General features: G+C 39.2%; 3 protein-coding genes and 1 long non-coding RNA gene across 6 annotated transcripts; 2 read left to right on the top strand and 2 right to left on the bottom strand.

The window, feature by feature from the left end:
• The first annotated feature begins 475 nt into the window (after positions 1–475).
• ghrl (ghrelin/obestatin prepropeptide) lies at positions 476–1,722 on the top strand. The gene is made up of 4 exons (XM_039798730.1): positions 476–594; positions 1,307–1,384; positions 1,468–1,582; positions 1,703–1,722. Exons 1-4 carry the CDS (start codon positions 481–483, stop codon positions 1,720–1,722), a joined length of 327 nt encoding a protein of 108 aa, XP_039654664.1. The 5' UTR covers positions 476–480.
• A 763-nt stretch (positions 1,723–2,485) lies between these two features.
• tatdn2 (TatD DNase domain containing 2) lies at positions 2,486–14,317 on the bottom strand. Of its 2 annotated transcripts, XM_039798754.1 has the most exons (7): positions 13,969–14,317; positions 9,907–10,217; positions 9,122–9,547; positions 7,879–8,874; positions 7,601–7,728; positions 6,931–7,114; positions 2,917–3,057 (listed from the first exon to the last, which is right to left on the bottom strand). In XM_039798754.1, exons 2-7 carry the CDS (start codon positions 10,204–10,206, stop codon positions 2,917–2,919), a joined length of 2,175 nt encoding a protein of 724 aa, XP_039654688.1. In that variant the 5' UTR covers positions 10,207–10,217; positions 13,969–14,317. The 2 variants fall into 2 exon arrangements, with proteins under 2 accessions (XP_039654689.1, XP_039654688.1); XM_039798755.1 differs by lacking the exon at positions 13,969–14,317 and having other exon boundaries at positions 2,486–3,057; positions 9,907–10,206.
• On the top strand, positions 13,060–16,398 carry LOC120557987. 2 transcript variants are annotated; one of them, XR_005639040.1, is made up of 4 exons: positions 13,060–13,656; positions 15,412–15,524; positions 15,624–15,728; positions 16,126–16,398. It is a non-coding gene; the product is annotated as an uncharacterized LOC120557987 (long non-coding RNA). The 2 variants fall into 2 exon arrangements; XR_005639041.1 differs by lacking the exon at positions 16,126–16,398 and adding an exon at positions 15,867–15,984.
• An 815-nt stretch (positions 16,399–17,213) lies between these two features.
• Positions 17,214–20,002, bottom strand: vhl (von Hippel-Lindau tumor suppressor). The gene is made up of 3 exons (XM_039798752.1): positions 19,511–20,002; positions 18,788–18,901; positions 17,214–18,293 (listed from the first exon to the last, which is right to left on the bottom strand). The coding sequence occupies exons 1-3, from the start codon at positions 19,695–19,697 to the stop codon at positions 18,100–18,102; spliced, it is 495 nt and encodes a 164-aa protein (XP_039654686.1). The 5' UTR covers positions 19,698–20,002; the 3' UTR covers positions 17,214–18,099.
• Between the last annotated feature and the right edge of the window lie 293 nt (positions 20,003–20,295).

Here is a 20,295-nt window from a genome sequence, read left to right as displayed (position 1 = left end):
ATTTACTGTTTAACCTTAATATCTGTGTTGTTATAAAGTTGGCTCTCTCCCTGAGTAAACACTATTTGTAATAATTTCCATGAGTATTGCACTTGGTATGTTTCTGTAGGCATGCATAATAGGCTGAATCAACCCCATATTTCTGTATCTCTATGACAGCGATACTATTACCTCCATCACCCCACTGAATAGATTTGATCAACAGGCCTATCAGGTAACAACAGAGAAATGCCCACTTTGTTATCAATTTAAACATTTGAACAGTCAAATGCTACCAAGATATGAGAGCACAAATAGCTGTTTCTATTATATTGAATGCATTTTTAAACCAAAATGAAAGAGGATGAAAAGGTATATATGAAAGGTATGAAGCCAGACGCTCCCAAACAAAGTAGGCCATTTTGAGCGTAAGAGAACTAAGATCAGATTAGCAGATTTACACTGTAGGTTACTTCATCATATTGATATTTCTAATTCAACATGTTTTTGAAAAGAAACACCTGTTTGCTGGTCTTTCTGCTGTGTTCTCTTACCTTGTGGTGCAAGTCGACCAACGCAGGCTCCAGCTTTCTCAGCCCTTCACAAAGACCTCTGGTAAGATGCTTTCTGTCTGGCAATTTGGATCAATTGGATTCATTTTTATGAAAATATAAAAATTGAATGATGCATGTATATGTTTTGCAGCTTACTCAATATACATTTAATAAAGCAGTTTACTTTACATACTGCTGTACTGAATGTAACGCTATTATCACTTTCAACATAAAACAACTCAATCTTCCATAACAATGACTTGGTTGTGTATACCTTTGTATATACAATATATTTTTTTTAATTCTTGTTTTTAATTCTTGTAATTCTTTCACATGTATACATATTTTATACTTAATGTTTCTTTGTCTTCATCATTAAATGATAACTTGCTTATTTATCTCCTGTCATCCCACTGAGCCCCACGTTCAGTACCTAAATTTAAGCAATGTTTGTTATGCTGCTAGTTGTGCTGACAGTCTTGTGACTGAAACTTGTTACATTTGTTAACATTTTACACTAGTTGTCTTTTAGATATGTGATAATTTGATTATTTGGCATTATTAGGCGGCCTTTTCCCCATCATGTCATGAACATTTCTAAATTTAACATGAATGGCTGTATGGACAGTGCACTCATAGTTAGAACTGCAATGACTGCATATAAACTATACTTTATCCAAGACCTGAGAAGTATGTAATCTCATTGACTGCATTTGAACTTCTAATGGATCATGTATCAATTACAAGCTTTCTCTGGTCTGGGTCAACCACAGAACAAGGGGAAGTCTTCCAGAGTCGGCCGCCAAGTCATGGACGAGCCTAGTCAACCCACCAAGGACAACCACATCACAGTGAGTGGCAATCACACTCAGGACTACACCACACAACCCAGCGTCACCCCTATAACTTCATGGTCTTCCTCTCCTCTGAGCAGATAAGTGCCCCCTTTGAAATTGGCTTCACTATGAGAGAGGAGGACTTTGAGGAGTATGGTGTAGTGCTGCAGGAGATCATTCAGCATCTGCTGGGAAACACAGAGACTGCAGCAGGTTTGCCTAATTCCTCTGTTTAATACATTAAAAGGTGTGTTCCTTTCTGCCAATATATATAGTAAAATAATTAAACTTAGTTATTAAATGTTATTTTTAACACGTTTCATCCTGTTTCAGAGAGACCATCAAAACTTTGAGGATCAAACAAGAATTTTAACATCTTCAGAGAACCACGTGCCTGTAAAAATAAAGCATCAAATAATCCTTTGTCTCTCTCCGTCTCATTTTTGACAGAGTAAAGATTCTGGGTGAAGTGGAGGAATTAGGAAGGGATGGGGAAGGGCAGGGCTAAGTGTTTTTCCCCTTAGGTGATACAACTGAAACTAGTTTTAAAGCTTTAACATTGTGATATATACAGTATCTCTGTATTCTGCTTGAAAAGGAGAAAAAAACGGGACAGGACCGTTCATTCTCCTCCTAAATGAATTGCACCTTAGTGTAAACATGGACGGAATAAGAATAACTCTGTCCTAAGTGCTGGTTTGACAGCATTTTGAGGGGTTTAGGGTATTTACCTTTACAACTGCAATCACAGGCTTAATGGCTGTTGTTTTATTAAAGCTTTGGTAGGCAATTTAAATTTTTGGCATCATTGGGCGGAAAAATCCATAATAATCTTTCAGTATATTGTAATTCAAGTGGTCTGCGAGAAAACTAGACTTCTAGACAAGAGACACAATCTTGTCCTCAGATGGAAAACTCTAACCACAGGAAAATGTCACCAATAGGCCAGGCTAATGATTCTGTAAATAAAAAGCACTCTTCAATAAAGAATCACGCACATCGCCGTATTACAGACCACTGTATTTACTGTCTTCCATTTTGCATCCTCGTGTGCTCTTCAGTCAGCACATAATATGCATTAATTGACGAGAACTTTAACAAACCATACATATAGAATTGAAAAAGCAGGATCAAAGGCTTTTAATATGTGTCCATTGCTTCAAACTGAACTACACAGCGGCCAGACAAGACAAACATCCAAATTAATTAGAACAAACAAGGGATGTCACATTATGTAAACACAGCAAAAACTAGACACCAAAAAGCTTAGGAATTAATTTCTGTGTTGAACAATGGAATAAAATATAATCTAATATAAACAATAATATACAGTATCCTTCCAGTCATTGTTATTGTTTTGCTTTTTACTCGTTTCAAGACTTAGTTTCAAATGAGACTGCTCCTCCATATTCCTCCATCTCTACATGAAGGCTTGATAAATCTAAAACAAAAAGCCACATAAAATGTTTGTGTCACAAACCATATCCAAAAACGTTGATTCTGACTTCTCCTTCTTGCTTGGATTTTTTATCCACCATCTCTGAAGATCATACGCCATAAAGTTGAACGGTGTTGTTTCGGATGGTGGCGAGGACCGTAGCCATGTCTTCCCCCTTCAGCAGGCTCAGCTCCTGCAGCGTATGGATGCCCATTCCAGGATGTGAAAACTTGCAGACATCTTTCCTCACCTGATAAAAGTGAGACACACTTATAACTAGTAATGGGTATTATTTGGATTTTATCGATACAATTGCTCTTTCTTTTTAAGATTATTTTTTTGGCATTTTAGGCCTTTATTGGATAGGACAGCTTTAGACACCAAATGGGAGAGAGAGGGGGAACGACATGCGGCAAAGGGCCACAGATCGGAATCCGAATATGGGCGCACACTCTACCAGGTGAGCTACACAGGCCCCTGATACTACTACTCTCATCGATTCCTTTTCAATTGCTTTAAAAAATATATATTATAAAAAAAAAAAAAAAAAAGAATGAAATCTGAACAGGATTAAAATATATATTTTAAATATAAAATAAATAAAAGTAATGTTTACAACAGCAAAGTCATTATATAAAACAGCAAAGTCATATAAAATCAATAATATCTCACTGGAAACAAATCTCAAATGTCAATAAAATAAATAATATTCCTGACATCACAATACAGAGTTAAAGGTGCAATATGTAATACTGACAGCTAGTGTTTAAAATAGTTACTGCAGTACAAATTCAAAATACTCGAGATAGTCGTCTCCCCCCACAACAATGTTGCTAGACGATTGTTTCACATTACTTCACAGCACGGCAGAGACGCTAACATTAGATGCTGGCTATATTGTCAGTCATAAAAGCCCATGCTCACGCAGAGCTCTGTACCCAACGGACAGAGACATTTTTTCGGCTTTGAATTATGATAGGAACAGCTAAAAACACAACAACCTCGCCGTCCTCTCCACCCGACGGACAGACACACTTTATTGGCTTAGAATTACGGCAACAATCGCTAAACACACTGCAAACTCATGGTCCTCCCGATTTACAGCCCCCCTCTCGTGGCTTAAAATAATTCACCGTTGTCGGCTACATGTTGTAAACAGCCGAGGCCCGCTTGCCTGGTCCTCTGGTAACGTTAGCAGTTAGCATGGTTAGCATGGCGGTGTTAGCCAGGACCAGTAGGGATCACTTTACTGGCTGTGTCTCAGTTTGTTTTTGCGAGTAACCAACTCGGGTACTCTAGCTATATAATTCAATGTGAGTACACAAATGTTAAAATGCCCGTCCCTTGTAGGCGTGATAAATTAGCCTGAAGCTATGCTTATCTGTTCAGGAGGAAATAAGCCAACTCTGCGTCCTTTTGGGCTCTAAGCTGTCTCCATCTTTCAAATACCACTCCAATATTTACCCGGGGGTTGTTACGTCTCTGGTCACGCAACAGTTAGAAACATGCCAGTTTTTTTTTTAGGTCGGGTAGAATCTATCTCCGTTGATCCCGTTTGTTTGTTTGCTGCTTTCATGGCTGTGCTAACGTTACAGCTGTAGCACGATGGGTTTACATTTTTACAGGTAACATCATATGTGGCAACCCGGCCTGGGCCGTTGATAACAACACACAGGCCAAAACACAAACAGAAATTCCGTCACAGAAAGGAAATTTCAAAAGGAGAAAATACTGGCATTAGCATTGTCAGAAAAGATAGTATTTCAACTTAGCATGTTTCCTTAAAGGAATATTTCACAGCTGGAAAGCTGAATATATCTTTAAATTGGGTCACTTATGTAGTAGAAATGTGAAAAAAAAATTGAAATTGGTGCCTTCTAGGCCGAGAAAAGCCAGAAAATGTGTTTTGGTCTTATATGGATGAAAAACACCAAATCCCAGAATGCACCTGCTTCGTTGCTTTGAGTCCACTCCCAAGCCACGCCTACCGCTTGACAGACCGACAGAGGCATTCAACTCAACTCAAGCGTGTTTTATTGTCATTTCAACCATATACGAAAACAACGTTTCGCCGTTGACTCAAGTGGTGTTACACATTTAACATATATAAAAACAACATTATATAAAAACGACATACCGAAACAGGCTACATTTAGTACACACACTTTATAGGCTCCGTAAAGTTCAGCTAACGCATACTAGCATTCGCTTGGTGGGCTGTAAACACCGAGCATAAACACAGCCGTGAATTAGTGTGTAATGTAGAATGGTCGGCATTCAACAGTCACAAACTCCACCAGCAGTTAGCAGTTAAATGGATACAAATCACCACATTTCGCGCCGCGCCGGTTGTTAACACAGCCCCCCTCTTTTACCTGGCGACAGAGCATCTCTAGCTCGGAGGGCTAGCAGGCCTGGTAGCTGGACAGTCCGGTACACTATTCAGGCAGGTTTCCACAACAACAAAAACACGGCAGTCTCTGAACTCACGTTGGGAGTGTCGTTGAAGTTGGATGTAGTCCAGTTTGTGGTCTAAATGAACCGGACACTTGCAAGCAGGATCCGTAAAGTTCAGCTAACGCATACTAGCATTGGTGTAGCTAAACACAGAGTATAAACACAGCCGTGAATTAGCGTGGAATGTCGAATGGTCGGCATTTAACAGTCACAAGCTCCACCAGCAGTTAGCAGTAGCTAGTTGGATTTTATTTCTACACCAGTCCACCTCCACGGGCCGGCGAGAGCAGCCTGGTAGCTGGATAGTCCCGGTGCCGGTACACTGTTGTTCAGGCATGTTTCCACAACAACAAAAACAGTTTCGTTGAAGGAGGATGTAGTCCAGCTTGTTGTTTAATGAGCAGACACTTGCAAGCAGGATGGCTGGGACAGGTGGACAGCTAGCGTTAGCTTTCCACCTAGCCGATGAGGATGTCCCCTAGCCGGCTAGCGGCATTGAGGCGCCACCGCTGGTCTCCCGTGCAGGCGGCTTCCGCGTAGTGTGCCGAGTATTGCGTCTGTAATAACGTTTCCTCCATATTCTCCGATCTGTACCGATGTATCCCGGTGGTACACACGTCCGGTAGTTTGAATGCAGATAATTGTTGTAAATGTTTTCTGCTGAAAACCGAGAGCCTGTTTAGCGAAGATTCAAGATGGCTGACAGTCGTTTTCATTCGGAATACCTCGGCCAGACTCGGCAGTCCAACCCCCTGTGGGCGTGTTGAAAACATACGGAAGTAGATCCTACTACTGGCTGTAGTCCTTTGCCTCTGGCCCAAAAATCTTCCAATGAAGCAAAAATCGTCATTTTACGTCATCGGAAGATTTTTTCCAGGCCCCAAATGCAGAAATCTCTCGTCTCAGGGGGACATGAGGGAGGGAGGCACGGTCATTCAGAAATACTATCGGGTTTCTACTGATACAAAGCTGAATGCTAAATCGGTGAAGTATCCCTTTAATATCTAATGATGCATTGGGGTCATTTTGGGATTTATTACAGTAAATATATTACATATTGGACCTTTACAGTCAGTATCAGTCATTCGTCCTGTCCTCTGCCCTCCTCCCTCTGCTGCTGGTGGGATTCACTGCTGCAGCAGAGCAGATTGAAATATCGCTTTCAAAAGTAATGACTAATTTAGTTAACTTTGGCTATCAACAATAACAGCACCTGGCATTTACTCGAGGAGCCTCTCTCTGCCTTTATTAATGTCTCATGCTGTAATGAGCCTGAGTCAGTGTGAGTGTGTGTGTGAGAGCACAACCCTGCCCCTCGAGCAAAGACAGGCACCGAGAGAGAAATAGAGAGGTTTGCAACGCTGCCATTACTTGCTCAATAACCTTATCCGCAATGGTAATCTTACTCCCTAATTTCAAGTACCGATAGCAGATCTGATAACTCAAATTAAGAACCAGTTCTCCGTTAGAACCCGGTTTTGAGGGGCCTCCCTACTTTTCATATGTATGCACCAGCTGTAATTACAACACACATTTAGCTGGTTAAATGTGTAATTTGTAAGAAGTTGTAATTATTAACAATATTAAGAACTGGGAAAAAGACCATCAATCATTAATGATATCAGGGCAGTGTTTTGGTTTTCCTAGGCCTCAATTTAAAACATACCTGTCTTGGCAGGAAATATGGTGCATCTGTCTCCAACACAATGCGGTTCAGAGGGATCTGGCGGACAGCATCTCGGGCCTCGGTGGCCTTGTAGTAGGTAATCAGGGCTGTGAAACCCACATAGAGATTGGGGAACTCTGTCAGGAAGGGCTCAATCACTGGATAACTGTTTGTGAAACAGTGCCTGGAAATAATCAGGAAGTAATCAAGAATGAAAATTCACAGATTAAATGCAGTTAACACTTTGAAGGCCTTTTGTCACCCTCAACATTCGTTGATTTGGCAAAATGACCAAAAATACTCTTAATAGCGAAAGATATCTTAAGGATTATACCTTTAAACCAATACATTTGACTGTTCATGTTGATAAAAAAGGCAGGCAATATATATATATATATATATATATACACACACACACACACACACATAATACATATATACACACACATATACATAAAAAAAATATATATATATATATATATATACATATATACACACACATTTATATATACCACACAATATATATATATATATATATATATATATATATATATATATATATATATATATTTACACACACACACACACACACACACATATATATATATATATTTTTTTTTTAAGTGGTGTAAAATGAGTAATTGATCAGAAGATTTTCCTCCACACGCACCTGTGAATTCTGTATTCCCTCGGGACCCATTTCTTCATGATTGCCAGCAGGTCATCATCTGCGTCCCGACAGTGGATCACCAGAGGCTTCTGCATGGCCACAGCCAAACGCAGCTGACGCGCAAACACCTTCACAAAGAAGCAGAGACACAAAACACGGACCACAACATTCATTTTTATTTAGCTTTACAATAGTATCATTCAATTCCACACAATACATAAGCAGTTACTGGACTAGAAAGTTTTATTCGACGCAGACCACATCAACCTAGATTATACCTCTTTTTGCCTGGTGGAGTCAGTGGAGTTTTTATGGGAGTAGTCCAGGCCTATCTCACCAAATGCCACAGCTTTTGGATGCCGCATGGCCATCAGTATGTTGCGTTCCTGGACACTTGAGTAGTCTTTGGCAAAGTGGGGGTGGCACCCAAACGCCCCCCATACCATGTCTTCAGCCAGCAAACCTTCCCACAGGGCCTCCTTCACCATGAGCCTTGGGTTGCAGAAGTTGGCAATACAGCCTCTGAACTGTGGAGGAAAGCTGCTTTGGTACTGCCTTTGAAAGCTGTTGAATGTCCCGCAGAAGCCAAGCTTCCCATAGAGCATGTCTATATGACAGTGTGTGTCTATGAAACCAACCTGATTGTTCAGGTTGGGGTAACTGTTCCGCATAGGTTCTGCCCCCAAGGAAAATCTTCTTTTAGGGGTGCCACCATGTGTAAAGGAGTAGGGAGGGTGAAGCATGGAAGAGCCAGCATCGGACTGCCTGCGTGTTGTTGTAGACTTCAAGTGAGGGTTCAATGCTCCTCTATTTGAGTGTAGTGGCAGAGCAAAGGGATCCGATAAATAGGCCATAATGCTGGAGGAGCGGAAACTCTCTGTCTCAACTCTGAATGTCTTTGGAGGGGCCATGTTTGTTGGGTGGGGCTGCTTGACGGAGACAAAAACTTTCCTGTGTGACAGTGAGAAAGGCATCTCAATGTCCTCATCAGCTGCCTGGACAGCCTCAGTGGTTTCATTAGTGGATGAAAAAGTTAGAGAGGAAGTAGCATCTCCCTGGGTTGTCACAGAAGGACTTTCCCACTGTTGGCTGTCAAAAGAGCAACAAGTCAAAGAATCTGGGATATACTCCAGGGCAGGGAGGGACGAGTCACATTCCTCGGCTTCTGGTCCAGTTTCTGTAGCAAATAACTTGTCTTGAGAGGTTGTTTCTACAAGCACAGAGTCCTGAGCAACTAATATCTCGGGTGAATCTTCTCCTTTTAGCACAACACTCTGAAAAAGTAAAAAATATCTCCATTATCTTTTAAGCCTAAGTCAATATTTTAATGGATTTCAATTTCCTGCCTTCTGTACCAACATTATGCTTTGGATTTTTCTTTTTAAATTTGAAAACATAAGCTAAATGAAAACAAAATGTAACCAGACAAGAAAGACAAATTATACTGTTAAAGCATTTATAAAAGTTATAAGCAAACAAAACTACAAGAAAAGATACATTTCTAAATGTTAGTTAACTTACTCTTCCGTCTGTTTTTAGCTCTGAGCTGTCACCTTGGGCTCCAATGTCCTCAAACACCTGAAGAGGGGACCACTGTTCTTCCTGGACAGTGCCGTTGTCTTCAAATTCATTTTCAGGTTTGATTGAGGAACACTTTATATCTATGACCGTTCCATCAAGTGATGCTGGACTGGCCGCTTCAGTCTTCACTGGTGAAGACACAAACGGCAAAGACAGGCTGTTAGTGCAAGTCCTGGGGATCTTTGTAGAGCTGCCTCCGGTGCTTGGGTTGCCAATGGCTGCGATCAATGCCCTCCTGTAGATAGCCTTCGATCCCTCTTCGGGTGTCCTCTCTTTCTTTTTCAAGACGAAAGAGTGAGGTGGAGGTGATACTTGCTGGCTCTCTGTGGATTCCAGCTGCCAGGATAAGTTGTCCATAGGTTTCTCCTGATAGTTATGGTGCGCAAACGGAAAAATAAATCAGTAATTTCTTACTAAACATAATGCATGAAATAGCGCATTTGAGACTTTAACTTTATCAAAAACACTTATTATTATTATAATAATAAGTTATATTATATTTATTATTAAGACCATTAATAAAAATATAAAAACTTTATTCGTCACATACACACAACACAATGTAGTAAAACTTAATTACTGCATTTAACCCATCCTAAGTATTAAGAGCAGTGGTCAGCTATACATACATATGCACCTTAAGGTTCAGTGTCTTGCTCAGGGACACTGTGACATGTGGCCGGAGGAGCCGGAGATCGAACCGCCAATCTTGTGGTTCTATTTACCTCTGAAGTGGTGAATTTTTCCAAATTTATCCTGGAAAGCTTCCTCAGCTTAAGCTTGCCAAAAGAGGGTGTGCTTTCACCGAGCACCCCTGCTTTTCTCTTGGGAGTGTCCAGACTCAGTGCTCCAAGGCCATCAGGTCCTGGAGAGTCTCTGAGGGGCAAAGTATTTGACTCTTCATTCGGCGACATATTCCAGCGAGAGGGCGTGCCTAAGCCAGCATCTCTCTGCTGAGGATGTGTGGGTGAGGTGATTGTAGTTCGTCGCCACTTAAATGTCAACTTCTTTCTGCTGCTGTCCATGTCTGAGAGTTCTAATCCAAAACACAGTTAGAAAAGGAATGAACAGATCTGTATGACTATCCAGTACATCATGCAAGCAACAAGGTAAAAACATGAAAGCCTCACTGTTCAAGTACTCTTGAAAAAATACAGTATTCTTTTTTTCTACAATAATCATCTCGATCATCAAGAGCTAACCATGCACTCATTAACTATATAGCATGCTGTGTATGCTAAATACCTTTTTGCCTATAGGGTATTCCTTTAGTCTTACTCCATCAGCTAAAAACACACCTTTTTAAACTGCCTTTTAACTGACTTGGATTATTTCAATAATTTTATTTAGGCCTGTCTGGTTATACAGTATCCTTTTATTATCGTCTCGCATGTCCTTTATTAAAGCATTTTGTAACTACGTATTTGAAAAAGTGCTATTCAGATGAAGTTATTATTATATTTAGAGTCTTGCATTGCCAGACCTATATCCACAGCGCTGTGGAGGAAGGTCTGGCTCCACCACATAGTCTACATTCTGGGATAGGAGAAAAAAAACGCAGGTTGTTTGCATTTCTTTAAACCAATCACAATCGTCTTGGGCAACCGTAGTTCCTGACACAGAGGCGGTGGCTCTGCAAAATGGTCTTGGGAAGGAACTTGTTTTTTGTTTTGGTGGAACATTTGCACCCCGCAAAAGAAAAAAACATAATTAAATGATTGATGATATAATATTAAATGAAGTAAACCGTTCACACAATACAGTAACGTAAGCTATTTAAATTAGCTAGATACATGGTTAAACGTAATTTGCTCTTACCACTGAACACTGTGTGTATTTGTCCATAGAAATCCCGCTCATCGGTCCAAAAACGTCTCAGTTAAATAGTAAATGCTGTAAACATATTCTTTGTAAATCTTCACAATCATTCACTGAAAGAACCAAGCAGGCCTGATTTATTGCATGATCCAAATTTTCTTCAAAACTTGCCATCTTCAGCATGTGGCTTGCTAGCTCGAAGTTTGTCGTTGTTTCCCGTAACGCCAACAGAACGGCAACACACAGAAAGCGGAAGGTGAGGGACAAAGCCTGATACGACGCAACGGATGTCAGTCTTTACCCTGGAAATGTACTTCTGTAGATCCAAACTATTATATTCATAAAGGCGACTAGTTTTTTTATGATGTTGACAGAGGTGGTCTTTGTTTCAGGTGAGGTGGCGCCAAGGCTTGGTTACCAACTGGGTAGTCTATATCCACAACGTGGATTGCTCCGATGCCGCCGGATTTCACTCTTTTCGGCCGGATGTCTGGTACCTTCCGCTCTCTTTGTGTTGGCAGGGCTCGACATTAACATTAACATCCTTTGGACAAGTACATTCACGTTTCACTTGTCCATGCACAAAAGTCACTTGTCCGGGTAAAGATTTATCATTTTATATATATATATTTTTGTTTTTTTTGTGTGTGTTTTGCTAATGCAGAATTCGAACAAACCGTTGAAAGCATCCAAACACTATCAACATTAATACAATTCAGTTGAAACACTAGAAACAAATGTGTCCCAACAATAGATTTCCCCTTCAACAAGAAAAAAGGATCTCCAGACTCCATAATACAAAGTAATACGTTGCACGCCGCTGTGCAGTGTATCACCAGAGGTAGTGGTTACTTGAACTTATACTATATCTAAAATAATTTTGTAGACATAACAGTAGGATTTTGACACTAAATGTTGGTGTTAACTTTTATTTTTTCTTTCTACCTGGCAGAGGCTGATTCACCAGGGGATCCTTTAAAAGGTGTAGCTACTTTACAGTTGATTATTAGCCGATATTTAATCTGGCAAGGTTTTAAAAGCTGAGGTTTTACAATAACTGACAGACAAACGAGCAGCAGAGTAGTAACGCTACGAGACAGAGAGCCGTCCACTAAATGAATCAGATTAACTTCATGCTTCATCCACACAAACACACAAACAGAAATGCCAATAAACCAAAGCACATTTTTCTCCCATCCCAGAATGCTGTGTAGACTAGCCAGACCCACCTCCGCAGCGCTGTGGAGGAAGGTCTGGCAATGCAAGACTAAAGCCTCTGTAATGTTTTACCACCTTGACTAGTAGACCTGTTTTCTTGTTGGCAAAGCGAGACTACCAACTGGGCAAAGCAGGTGACTGCCCCAGGGCCCAACTTTGTATGTGAATATGCAACACTAAAGCACCATATCAACTGACATGATCTTGCTTTATTACCTTATAAGAGGGACAGTGAGTCAAAATATAGTTTTCAGATATTATATAGCCTATTTTGTTTACATTGAGGTGAAAATTCCTTAACAAATTACAGCACAGAAAACCTGGGGCCAGGTATTATCCAGAGAATAATGGACCCCAGGAAGAGCTGCTCACCCTCAATAACTTACTGGTGCTGAGTAGCCATGGTCAGGTGTCAGGTCAAACTTATACTTTAATAATCTAATTATCTGAGCTCAAAACATTTTATTGTTGTTGTACATAGCACATTGTTAGCCCTGTGTCTATTGCATAGGTTTTTAATTGCTGTGAAATTACAGAAAAATTGGTGCAACATATGATGGCCACCAAGAAATGCCATTGTGGTTATGTCGGAAACAGCTGGTGGCCAATTACTGGGTCAACTTAAGGAGACAAGGAGATAACCATCCAACAAAAAGGGTGCTGCAGACATGTTTAGAGGAGAGGACACAAAAAGGAAGTTTTTTGCTGGACAGGAGAGCAAATGGCAAAAGATATGGGGGTGTATAATAAAGAATTGTGTGCAACGTGTCCTTGTGTCATTCAGAAAATGTACACAGGGTTAGTAGTAGAGTAGAGGACAATGTTAAAAGTATATTAGAGTGTGAAGACAGTGGCCAAGGAAGCAAAGTGTTATTTAGTTTTTTTTCAGAGTGACTGGACTAGAAAGATGGCTTTAAGATGAATGGACACTGAAGGAGAGTAAAACCTGCAGGAGGCAGTAACGCAACACTGGATGCCAACTGCCGATACAGCTACGGCATTTAGCTGAGAGAAAGTGGATACGACAGTTAGCTAGGGTTAGGCACCAAAACGACTAACGTTAGAGGAAAAAATATATCATGGTTTGGATTAAAACACTCCCGATGAACGAACACGCGTTTCCTGGGTTTAAAATACTACAATTATATTGTTATATTGGATTAGATTTTGCGTAACTTCCGGACGTAGCTGTATCCCTTCTAGCCACAACCAGATGATCATGGCCACCAAGTTTTTTTTGTAGCATAGCTAACTTAGCTACACCTGAAGATGTGTCAATTAATTTCAGGTGTTAAGGTTTTTGCAGAAATGTGCCACCATCAACAGTTAATGTTGTGTTATATGTTAATGTAAAGTTAGTGTTTGGGGGATTTTGTGCAGCTGTAAATAATCAGTCAGACCTGGCCTCAGGAGAAAAGACGCTGAAACGTCAGTCATTGGTGAGATTTTGGTAACGTTAATAAAAGAGGCCGTTAGCTAGCACCTTAACTTTAGCCAACTAGCTAGCTAGCTAGCTAGCGTTAACGTTAGCTAACATTAACTATTTTCACTTGCTGATAAACTGCGACATTTAAAAAGTAGCTAGCTCAATGTTCTGGCTACGAAACTTATTAATTAAATATTATTATTAATTAAAAGTTATTTTTATTGTGACTTTACACTTGGTCACACATATAGTCAGTTAGTTAGCCAAATGGCACACAATTTATTTAACGAGTTAGCTAGCTAACGTTTAAGAGTTGTCAAATTACCTTCTCAGGCTTGGCGCAGTAAAAATGGCAGGGTGGGAAGATGTCACTTTATCAGCGTTGGTTCAGTCAGCCACTCGGTAACTGAGCTTACACAATTTCTTGCTAACAACGTTTCAAAACAAAATCAAAATATGACGATTTAGACTGACATGTTCAATATTGGATTGAATTACAAGTTTGAGTTTAATTAACCACTAGATGGTGTTAAAGTTCGGGTTTGGTTTGGACCGTTTGAACCCATGGTCTACGTCTCGCGAGATCAACCAACGAGATGTGACTAATGAACGACAACCATAGAAAAAAATAACTCAATGAAAAAGTCAATTGCGAAAAAAAGATGGGGTGCCTTTGCTGGCATGATTATGAAGTTTGGTCATTTGGTGCTCAGAACTATAGTCTAAAGACAAAGCCTTTGCATATATTTAAACTATAAAAGGAAAACAAGCTTTTAAATAGTAAATACAATAAAATGTATACTCTATACAAGTTTAGAGGGAATCCTGATTATGAAAAATGAAAATAAAGACATAAGACAAGATAGCAACAAAACGATAAACACACAATTTAGAAGGTAGCAGGTAATCTTCAATTTCAAGCCCGTTTTTAAAGGTGGTCAGAGGTGAGACAGGCAGTATTTAATGCTGAACAGTGATACTATACAAAAAATGTGTACTCAATACATCTCAATTTCATTTCTAGATATCTACAAATTAACTTAAAGCAGTGGTCATCATGCCCTATGCCAAAAACTGCACTTAAAAAAAGAAGGGGTCAGATAATGCATTTAACAACTCCCTTTGAGATGTTACCTTAGTAAGTTAAGGTATTTTAAACATTATCCTAAGCACATTATTGCAGTCACACAAAATTCCCAAGTTTAATACTTCAAATACAGCAACATAATATCCACTAAAAAGCAAATCACTCGTCAGGTAGTGGAAATGGTGTCTTGACAGTTTTTTAAGTGTAGACACAATCTGGTAAGGTGATAGATGATTAATTACAGTCTACCCTCTTGAGTAAAATCCTATGGTTTTAAGTGATTTCAAAAAATATATGAAGGTTACAAAAATTAAAGTAACACCTTTTGTTAGACTTTTGGTAATCCCAAAAATGTCTTGTAGGCACCAAAGCTGTATCCTTTACCTGTAAGGAAGGAACGAAGATACATCAGTCCTCTGACCTGTGTAAATCAATCATAATGTAAAGTGATATTAGTTATTCTACTAAAATACAAATACAAGACACATAGTTAACCCTCATTTAGACACAAGTGTTTTGTTTACATTCTCAAAAAGCTACTTGGTCGTCTTTGAATATAAGCTTCAAAACTGTAATAGTTGAGTACACAGTGGGAAGTCTGAACAGCAGGATCAGTAATAATGAAAGAGATTCAGGGTATGTACATGTGAATGTCACACTAAGCTGATACTTCTTGTGTAGGTGACATTCAGATCGGTGCTTACATGGTGAGCCCTTCTTTTCAGTAACCCAGTAACAGAAACCCCTCCTGGCACGGTCATTGAACTCATTCCTGAACTGGGGCTTGTTTTGAGGTGAGGTATTTGGTGTATTTTGATTCACACCTAAAGGAAAAAAATATATAGTGAAACATCAGGGGAGCAACTAATAAAAAAAGTAAGATATTTTAACAGCTCTTGTTAATGTGGGACCAACCGTATGCTTGCACCATGGAGGGAACCGGATCATTAACTGCAGTTTCAGCCAGAATCAATGGAGGCAACAGGCTGCTGCTGGGGGTATGGTTTAGAGCACCTTCATGTGATTCATACACTAGGGCATATATAAAGGGCATATAATAGGGCGTATAATAAAGCCAAAATAAAAACAGTTTTCTTTGTAACACATGAACATAACTCTCTGCCCTCTCTGTACAGTGGACAGTGCTCTCCTGGTCACCTCCCAGTTGTATATTATCTGTGAAATTGGGTTATTTTCACAAACCTCTGTCCTTCAACAAGGCAGCTGGAACTGATGCAAAATAAACTGGAACCTAGGTGGAAATAACTGCATAGTATCACAAGAATAAAAAGTAGTTGTATGTTTTTATTATTAATCAAGTGTGTCGTAAGTTTATATATCATTCTTTAGATTTTTGTTTAATTTGTTCTTACCGTTGTTTTCATTTTGCTCCAGTGGTCTGTCTGGAGATGTGGAAACATGACAGGGTGACTCCTCGGCCAAAATGTCATGCTGGTGAAGAAAATCGAAGGATCGTGAATATTAGCTACCGTGTATTCCTCCAGTCCAATGAAGTGACACTGTGCAAAACACGGCTGCAAAACAAATACTTAACATGTGTGAGAGAGAAACCTCTCGACAGTGACCAAGTACTTACTTCTCTCCCCTAAAACGACTTGGGTCCCATGTTTTATTCTTTTCCCCTGTCTGCATGTTCATGATATTACTGCAGCCAGCTCACCTCGACTCTCACACACACACACAAAGATGGGTTGTGTTACTTTGTCGCTTAGCAACCAGTTTGACAACAGTACCCCTGCTGTGTTGAACTAGAGCAGGTTATAATTTCATATTGTGACTTAAAAGGGACATCCTTGTGTTTGTCTGTGACTTTAAACAGTCGGCTTTATACAAGTGTCAACTGTGTGAAGTTATTCAGCTTGTACCAACCTTAATTACAATAATTACAATTAAATTGCTTTAAGATTTTAAAATGCTAATCCACTGTATGTTGTTAAAATCAGTTAACTTTGTTGCGCCGGAAAGCCCTGGATATTCCTAAATCATAAATCAGCAGTGACAAAACGAAACATTTCATCACACTTACAAAATAAACAGTAGTAATGTTGTAGTTCTCCACCAACATAATAGCTTCTCAATAATCATCCCTATACGCTCTGAGCAATAAAGTCTCACTTTTATGATTTTTGTTTTGTGACTAGTCAGAATTTACTTGTTCATAATCAATGAGCTGAGCAAATAACTAAAATAGAAAGTCATCACAGCTTTCAACTAATTAAGAAATATATCTTTTATTTATGTATTACACAAATAAACAATTAAGGTCTTTGAGATACACCAGCAATGTATACATTTAAAACATGGTGACAGAAGCACAAAATAGGCAGAATTAAAAAGTAGGCAAAAAAAAAAGCATAAACTCCTTAGTCAGTGTTTTTTTACAGCCTAGTCTTAAAAAAATGCAAAGACAATGTTAATTGTTTTGTTTTTTTACCATAGGAAATCAGCTGCAAGACAAAATGTTAGAAGAGACTCGGTCAATTTATGGTGGTAGGTATATTCTGACAAAAAGTCTACATTCACCAGAATAGGACAACTTGGAAAATACACCCATAATCACTCCATGTTTTTCAGATTTCAAGTGCCAAAGCAAAAGCTTTATGATGATTGCTGAAAAGTTCAGTCTTTAAACTGCTAGAATAACAAAGTAAGATGTTTTTTGAGGGGAGAGGTGCAGTAAACTGAATTGGTTAAGATCACCTTATCTCAGGCATTCCCAATAAGAATATTAACAACACATATCTCTCTGAAATTCCTATCTAATGTGACTATATACTTTTTATTTAGTCTCCTTTATAACATGATATTTAGGACAGAAGAGCAGTTATAACACTGCATGCATGACAAAAACATAGTTGTACTGTAAGATCTGTCTTGTGCATATGATCGAATAGGATTTTAGGCCAGAACCTGGCGATATGGCAAAATAAAGTAGAGAGTAACATAATCAGATAGGCATCAATAACAAAAATTTCTCTAATTGCCTTTTAGGAATAAACCTTCCTTAAACAAATCCTTAAATACCATTTTAGAGGTTAAACAATACTATTTAACTGAAGATGAACTGAACACTCCTTGTCCTAAAAGGTAAATGCTACATACAGTTTTTTTTCTGCAAGGGAAGACATTTGCCAAAGCCAATGAGTGAATATAACAGGCAGCAGATCAAACTCCTTTGCAGCAAATGTAAGACCTCTAGGGAAGTCTTTGCAACAGCTGCTCACTCACCCAAGAAGTAATTCCAACGTTGTATCTTATATTTCATTAATTCTGGCTTCTGTGCTTTCTAATAGTGTGGAATATAATATTGCTGTCTATATGAGACCATTATCCATCCAGTTTCATGCCTCATTCCTCCTGGCAATGGATCCTCTCCAGCAGATGCTGCTCTACCCGCTGGTTCATGCGGTGCAGATCTTTCAATACATTGGGCAGATCTTCCAGCTCCTCGTGGAGACACCGTGCTATTTCCAACCTCCTGTAGTCTTCTGCTCGTACCAGACGCCGAATAACCTGAAGAGCACGATCCTTGAGGCTGTAAACTGTGTAAACCAAACAAGAGAGAAATTGTTGAAAAAATGTTAAGCAAAGACATTTCTATAAAAGATTTCTGAAGGTTTTTTTGTAATTTTGTGACGCTTTGAACACTGTAAGCAAAATGCAATTCACCTATTTTTATGCAGTGTGGTAGAATTATCAATACAAGAGATCTCAAATTCCTGTCAAATAAAGCCAAGACTACCTGCATGACCTGATAAAGGCAAGTGGAAAACTATTAGTACTATTTTAGTAATTTGTCCTTTTAAACTATCAGACTGGAAATTGTTCACAGCACCGTAATCAACAATAGTTTGACAGGCTTTTAAAATACAAAAGATTTGGAGTTTACTAGCTAGCTAAGTGTGCTCAGATGCAGTCTACAGTGACATGGGCTTATTACACAGTGCATAATAAATGTACTCTTGTTGGTTGTTTGTGAGTAGCAATGAATTAAACATGATAATGGCTAATATTTAGTTAATGTGGCTAATCTTACCTGGTAAAGTGATAATAGCATTTCTACCCTCTGCTGGTTTAGGAAGATACAGTTCTTTGCAGTTCACTCTCAGTGGCTCATCAGTCTCTGCATCTCTGAACATCCATGGGTGACCTGGGAAAAACCATTCATATAACTATCAAAAATGGTGACCAACTTTGTAGCTCGTAGTGTTTTTTGTCTGAAATGCAACATTCAATTAAGGTTTTCAGCTGTCTCAGTTAAATCACAGTGGCAGCTGTCAGCATCCTGGGATGGAAGAATGGGCAGAACCTCTTCTGCTGTTTATCTTAGTGAAAGTCTGACTTTTTCATTTCCACAAATTAAAAGAGCTGTTAAATATTATAGAAATAACATGAAAGGCTTCTGTTAAAATCTGGGCTGCTTTTGTTTTTTATGAAATAACCAACAGCATGCTGCCCCTGGATGACTTATCATTATGGGAAACGTGCAGTGGCGAGCATATCCACTCAAGCACTGTACAAATACTGTAAATCATGGTGTATTATTTAAGTATGCATGATTCTGTATTTATGCTAATACTATACTACAGTACTTTTATTTAAGTAAAATGTAAAATCCATGACTTACTTATTTTTACCCAGTGGTATTGCTACTTGAAGAATTGTAGTACTACTTGCACCACTGGAAACGTAGATCAAATCTTAGACAAAGTAGCAACCCCGTATGCATAAGTAGCTTGCAATGTTGGGAAAGCCTTACCGATAAAGGTCGACATTTCTCGTCCCGTTCCTGGCTGTAAATCAACGTACGCCCGGGGTTCTCCGCGGTAATCTATCCATAGTGGTCGTACGACACGGGGACTGAGGTTACGAAACACAGCTTTAATCGGTATTCGACTGTTCAGGGAGCGAACCAGGGGAAGAGACTGTTCTCCCTCTTGAGGCATTGGTGCTGGTCGCTTATTAACGCTTAGCTAATGGTTAGCGCAGTGAGATTAGCCGTTTAGCTAACGCTAGCTAGCAGCAAGATGGCAAGAAATCCATGTTGTCGACAAATGGAGTTCGTTGAATCAATAGGTTTAGCACTTAGTCTGTCTAACGTTTATTAGATTACATCGTTTATAAAAAAAAATGTAATACAAGCAACTGTTTCAGTAACACTAGGAGAGAACAGTCTACTGTACTTTTTTAAATCTCAACTACTTTGTTTACATTTACTCTTCCGGTTGAGTTGAGAGTCCCTGGACGTCAAACTATTCTGTGCTGTGATTGGTCGAGAAGCATGATGACGTTTCGGTCTCACAGAGGATTTTTCGTGCCTTGGACTTTTTTTTTCTGTCTGTTACAAACGAAGCGAAACAAGAAAAGCAGAGCCATAGAGATATAAGAAAATTAATTACAATCTTAAAATAAATATTTCATAAAATAAATTTACTTTTAAGGTAGTTGTACTTTATGTGAGCATTTTCATTTTATACTACTTTACTCCAGCAGGCCATAGGCTACTGTGCTTTTACTTCATTTACAACTCTGCATACGAAGATT

The sequence above is a fragment of the Perca fluviatilis genome, chromosome 4 (genome assembly GCF_010015445.1).
Source record: "Perca fluviatilis chromosome 4, GENO_Pfluv_1.0, whole genome shotgun sequence".
In the NCBI taxonomy this organism is placed as follows: Eukaryota; Metazoa; Chordata; class Actinopteri; order Perciformes; family Percidae; genus Perca; species Perca fluviatilis.
The sequence above is the reverse complement of the archived record's forward strand: the minus strand, read 5'-3'. Positions and strand labels throughout refer to the sequence as shown.